The 6,400-nt window shown below is 36.7% G+C and overlaps 1 protein-coding gene across 1 annotated transcript; it reads left to right on the top strand.

Moving 5' to 3' along the window:
- Positions 1-422: 422 nt before the first annotated feature.
- LOC147857784 (PHD finger protein-like protein) lies at positions 423-4,103 on the top strand. The gene is made up of 5 exons (XM_087328002.1): positions 423-587; positions 1,685-1,843; positions 2,048-2,311; positions 2,706-3,425; positions 3,725-4,103. The coding sequence occupies exons 1-5, from the start codon at positions 468-470 to the stop codon at positions 3,815-3,817; spliced, it is 1,356 nt and encodes a 451-aa protein (XP_087184128.1). The 5' UTR covers positions 423-467; the 3' UTR covers positions 3,818-4,103.
- Positions 4,104-6,400: the final 2,297 nt, after the last annotated feature.

The following is a 6,400-nucleotide window of genomic DNA, read 5'->3' as shown; positions in this document are numbered from 1 at the left end:
TTTTTGGTGTCATAGGTCATATTTGACCTCCAAAGACGATAATATAATCTCTCTCTCTCTCTCTCTCTCTAATTATAGATAGGAAGGTATTGTATAGAATGACTAAGAATTTGTAACAAGTAGGTTTTACATACAATCAATAGATTTGTGTTCCTTTGGTACTATAATTTAGTTAGAGAGAAAGAAAGGGTTTGTTCTCTTTTGTTTATGTTTTTTTCTTTTCGGGGGCGGGGGGCCATATATGGAAATAAGTAAAACTGAAGGCCTATATTTGGTCCTCCCAATGAAAACAACGTTACCCCTCCCCCCCCTTCCCTCTCTGTGGACGAATTTCATATTTCCCGCCAATAATTCCGCTCCCAATTTTGCCTCCCTCTGTTGCCTGCACAAACCACAAATTAGGGTTTTGGTTTTTCATTGTTCAAATCTCCGTGAGCGTTCGTGCGTGTGTCAGAGAGAGAGACTTCATGGATTCTTCTTTCCAGAATGATGTGGTTTCATTTCAAGAAGAAGAAGAAGATGATGATGATGGGAAGACTGTTGTCACCATTAAAGAATACGTTGACGGTCTGGAAGCACAAGAATTGGTAGGTTTGAAAATCGGATGTTTTGACTCATACTTTGAATAAACTCTAAATACACCGATGGATTTGCCTCTTAATTTGGATATATTTTTAGTCATGTTTCCTTGATCAGGCTATCCTATTGTTAATTTGGGAGAGATCTGTAGGCTAAATCTAGATATAATACCTCACATGATCTGGTTGATCTAGCTATCTAAGAATGTCATGGTAATTTTATGTCCTTGAATACATATGTGCAATATAATGCTATATTCTTGCAGTGAACAGGTTCATAACGATTAGTTGTACGAGGGAAGTACTTGTATTCGTTTTATGTTCAGGCTTGTTTGCAGTATAATATTCTTGGAGTTGTACGAGGCTCCATTTTTGCTATTGTATGATGTTGATTGCTCAAGTTTCAAACATTATTCCATTATGATGCTATATTTTCGTGTAATAAGATTACAAAGGTGCACTGTACAAAGGAAGTAAACATATTCTCTTCCTTTGCGAGGAGAAGAAGCAAAATTCGATCCTTTTCATGCATGCATAATGTTCAAATACTCGCATGCCAATGCAAATGAGTGTTATAGGTTTAAACGTAATGACATATTACTTGTATCATTTCGAGTATTTGACGTCCAATAGATACGGTCCTTTTTTGGGAACTAGAATTTCATGCTAAATATTGTCTTTTGACGTACATGATCTCTTTCTTGTATAGTGCTTTGAAATATGACAGTTTTAAACATAAGGCCTAACCCATCAGATTTTGACTGTACAAAGGAAGTATACACCTGAAGCTTTATTTTAACCCTTCATATTGGTTAATTTTATCGCTATTAAAACGTGTTACATTTTGATTGTACAAAGGAAATGTATGTGTCATCATTCATGTAAAATATTTAAATCTCTTTCTGATTTCATGCTCTATTGTCTAATAATAGTTTTTAACACAACGTCTAACTGCGCTCATGCACATTGTTCAAATCTCAGTCAAATACGATGCTCTATTTTGGTGTAATGATTTAATCGTATGTTTTTATGATCTTTTCACTATGATTCTCAAATATTGGTATATTAGGATCTCAGGTCGAATAACTCGTATTTTGTGTGTAAAGGAAGTAGATATGTTTCTTGGTGGAGACGATGGGAAGGAATGCACATATTCAAAGGGTTATCTACCAAGGCAAGCTGTATTCTCTTGCATTACATGCTGTCCTGAAGGAAATGCTGGTGTTTGCACTGCTTGTTCCATGGCTTGTCATGATGGACATGAGGTAACCTATGCAACCCTAATTGTGTTGTATGATTCATGTTAACTATTTACTAGGATGCCCCGTCTAGTTTTTTAAACAGGAAAAACTTTTCAATGTGCAAGTTTTCCGATGACACTTTTCAGTATTGAGTCTGTGCACGTTTTTTGCAAGCTGTAATCAAACTTTAAATTTAGATTGGGCTGGTTTTTGTCTGCTCTTTGTTAGGTTATTGAAATCTGGACGAGAAGACACTTCCGTTGTGATTGTGGCAATTCCAAGTTCGGGATTGGAATATGTAAGCTATTGGGGAGCAAGGATATAGAAAACTGTGAAAATGTGTATAATCAGAACTTTACTGGTGTGTATTGCACTTGTAAAAGACCATATCCAGATCCCGACTGTGAGGAAGATATGGGAGAGATGCTGCAGTGTTGTGTGTGCGAGGACTGGTTTCACGAAGTTCATCTCAGTCTAGCGTCAACAGAAGAGGTGTGAACCAAATGCAAAATCTCTTTTCTTAGTCGATTTGAACAAAATGCAAAGTAGGAGAGACTCGGAAATACCCTGAGTTTACTTTATTTCTCGAACGCCCTTAGTTGATCCCACTTTTGAGCAATTTTATGGGCAATGCATCCGTCTTTTCTCAAATATGTGTGCTATTTGAGCAATTGTATGGTAAATTTATCTCATTTTTCTCTCTTTCGGGGTTTTGACCACCTATGAATTTGGGAATAAAAGTGAAAATTGGGGATATTTTGATGTTTTCCCGTTAAAGAACGTGTTTAGTCATCTCAAACTTGGTCAGCTTTCATATTAACTATCTGTAGTAGACATTTGAAGTATGATACCATTTATAACAACGGTTCTCGTAAATCTATTTCAGGTACCAAGAGATGATGAAGGGGAGCCCTTGTATGAGGAGCTTATATGTCCATCATGTACAACTTCTCTAGACTTCTTATCATACTATGATGACCTCTTGGTGTCTATTCCTGATTCGAGTAAAATCCACAAAGAAGACGAATTCACTGAAAATAATTGCACTAACATGAGAAATGTGGATAATAATCTTGTGGCAATTGATGATGCTACCCAGACTCCTCTTGTGAATCCATCAAAGGAATCGTTTTCTCTAGATTTAAATACTAATTCCACAATGGTAGTGGAATCAGATAAAAAAAAGGACCCTGAACAACCTAATTTCCATGAATCAGCTACAGTCAAATGTGACCAAGGACAATATGGTTGCAAGCTAAAATCAAGAGAGAATCTTAAGCTTGCAAACAGAAGAGACGCCGTGTTAATTTTTGAAGAAACTGATTCCAGAAACAAAGTAAATTTGCATAATAGGGCTTCCTTCCTGAAGAAAGATTGGAGATCGGAGCTATGCCGATGTGAAACATGCTATGCCATGTATTCTACAAAGGGTGTCAGCTTTTTGTTAGATCCTGACGATACAATAGCAAAATATGAAGAGAAGGCAAAACAGAAAAGGAAAGAGAAGATGGAAGATCTATCTTTTCTCAACAACCTGAGTCGTGTGGGCCAAATCGAGTTCTTACATGGGCTCAATGACATGACCTCTCAACTTTCTTCATTCTTTGTATGGCTCTCATATATTTTCATCAATCAGATATCTCTTTTTTTCCGGGTAGAAGCTCTGAAATACCCTCTAGGTTTTCTTTATTTTCCCACATGCCCTTGGTCAAACCCCCTGAATGGTAGTAAAGAAGCGATTAATTGACAACGCAAATCCTAGCAATACTGTTGCTCTTTTGGAGCTGACCAAGGGAATTTGGGGAAATATCACAAACTTGGGGCCATTTTGGGGCTTTTCCTTCTTTTTTTTATCTTATTAGAAATCTAAATACTAATAGTACACGATGCTGGGTGGTGATGCAGGCATCCTACGAGTCTGGAGAGGCCATAACTAGTGATGATATATATGAGTTCTTTGCTAAATTGAAGAGGAAACGAGCACGTCTTAATGAGTGATAGAACAACAAGTTTTTTGATGTTTTTCTATGCCTTGGAGGTGAGTTTTATTCATCAGAGCTCTACCAATGGAGGGGAGTATACTCATTATACTGGGAATTTCATTCTTAATGGTTGAACACCCACTGAATCTGGGCTTTTAGGTAATTGTTCTTGTGACCTCCTTTAGTTGGTTTTTGTTATACTATTTATCTATGGGAATTGTATATAACAAGCTTAGATAAGCAAGGTGAATGTAAGCTCATACTTTGTTTGGGAAGGTGTTCAGGAAATTTTCGTTTACTTATTTGTGGGATTTTCCTTACTTATTTGGCGTGTTTCTATTTCATGCATGAACTGAAATGATTGGAAAATACCGGAAATTATCACACAAGCTAGTGGTAACTGTTATGTATTGTTGACCAGATTTTGTTCCCTTTATAATAATTGCCTGCAAAGGAGGATCTCAAAGTTCATACTTTCACTTGTTGGAATGAGGAAGATTAACTCTTTGGGTGTGTCATTTGGAATAGAAAATAAGGCAATTTAAAGACATACTCTTTGTGTATACATACATGTGTCATGCTTTGGTTTTCTTAGCAAAATATTGAAAGAAAATTCTAGGAAGTTGCTGTTGTGAGGTGTGGCATAGTTCATTGCTGTAGTGTGATTTTTGTATTATTGAATCCCATATTCAAGCATTTCACTCGCAGAATCCATCAAGATTAACATTTTTGTAGGATTTTTATGTGGAATAGTTTTGAGAGGTTGCTCGAAATGCCCCACATGTAAAACATGCTTGAGATACAAAGATTCTAGTTTGGATGGAAAGGATCATGCATGGTGACAATGACCTTCTAGTCTCTACTTTGTAGCCTACATAAATGCATCATCGAATTTCTCAATATCTCATAATGTGGTCTCACAATGATTTGGTAATATTCTCACACCTTGTTTCGCTTAATCTCATTGCAAGCAATGTATATAAGTAGGGTTTGTACATCTCATCATGTTGAATGTAGGGTTTTGTCCTTTTTTATTTACTTCCATAATTTTGCTTGAATTATCATAATCATCATTTTCTTCGTTGGCATCCCTTTCCTATGTGCGTTACTGAAATACAAGAGCCATCATGTCAAATTTCTAGGCAATCATTTCCTAACTGCAACTTTGTACATGATAAAAAACCATAATTCTAGTTGTTGCATTGTCCTATTGCTATTAAGACAAGATTTGTGGCATAATTGTCAATTCATTTGGTTAGTAGTTTTCATTCTATTTTGGATATGTAAAAGTGATTGTTCACTTTGTTTCTCCCTCTCACGAATGATGAGTCTTAACTTTGTTCATCTAGTTGCTTTATTGCTCAAAGTATGAACCATACAATTTGTCTATTATCCCTTGCTTCTTATTGTTAATGAAGGGGATCCTTATAATTTTTTGTTGTCCTTGTCATTATTCCTTGAGCAATCACTTCCAGTATTGATGTTCTAATGGAGATAAGTTGATTAATTTTGGTTGTATTTTTTCCAAGGTAGGCGTATAGCTTTGTCCTATGATTCGTGTTGTTCAATTGGAGGATCGTCCTTGCCATTGTTGCATGATTGCTCTTGTTGATCATTTGCATTGGTTTTTTGAGAGGAGATATGTTGATTAATTTTCATCACTCTTGTTCCTCAAGAGGTTCATAACTTGTTTGTCCTATGACTTATGCTATCATTGTCCAAGGGGAGGAACTTCATAGGCCTCTCCAATGGGGATGGTTGTTGGAGGCTATCATTCTCATGCCCCACATGTAAACAAGCATCATTAGGTTAGAAGTTCCTAATGTTGACACACAAGTGTGGTCAATCTATACAAGGCTCATGCGATGAGCTTCTACTTTGAAGTCTATATAAAAACCCCTCTCCACACGTACTCAACATCCAATATTTCAATCCCTTGTATTTGAGCTTTGTATTTCTCATCTAGATAATACTTACATACGATTCACTTAATCTCATTGCCAGTAGTGCTAAGGTTTGCATGCATAACATTAGTGTGAACCTTTTATCCTCCATTTTAATGCAACTCTTACATGGTATTGCGAATATTCTTTAAGAGAACTTTGGCACCTTAATAATATATTGTTTCATAGAAGTTTGCAAGCATTTAATTGGCTTTAGTGTGTAAACATAATTAGCCATAAAAATGTCTCATTGATACTAGAAATATGTGTTAGCCAAACTATGCCCATATCCTTTATGGGACATATGGACTATCTATGCTCACACCTTTATGTTCAAGATGCACCGACGTGTCTATTAGCTACCGAATCATAAATAGGGTTGACGAGGGAATTGCGGTCACGGACGGTGCAGGTCACTCAACTGATGGCACGTGTGATTTGCACCATCCGATTTGGATGAAAAAAATGCATGATAAAAAAAGATGACAGAAGTCGCCCAATTCTGAGTATTCGGTCGCCCAACCCTATCAGTAATCGCCCAACTGTGAGTCCTCAGTTGCCCAAGACTATCAGTAATCGTCCAACTGCCTATTGTGGTCGTCCAACCTACATATCAAAATGTGGTCGCCCAACCTTCCTATCAATAATCATCCAAC

Source organism: Azolla caroliniana, unplaced genomic scaffold (genome assembly GCF_043228905.1).
Source record: "Azolla caroliniana isolate FFs.n. ecotype wild unplaced genomic scaffold, voAzoCaro1.0.p SCAF_11, whole genome shotgun sequence".
NCBI lineage: Eukaryota > Viridiplantae > Streptophyta > Polypodiopsida > Salviniales > Salviniaceae > Azolla > Azolla caroliniana.
This window is presented reverse-complemented; position numbering and strand designations above follow the sequence as displayed.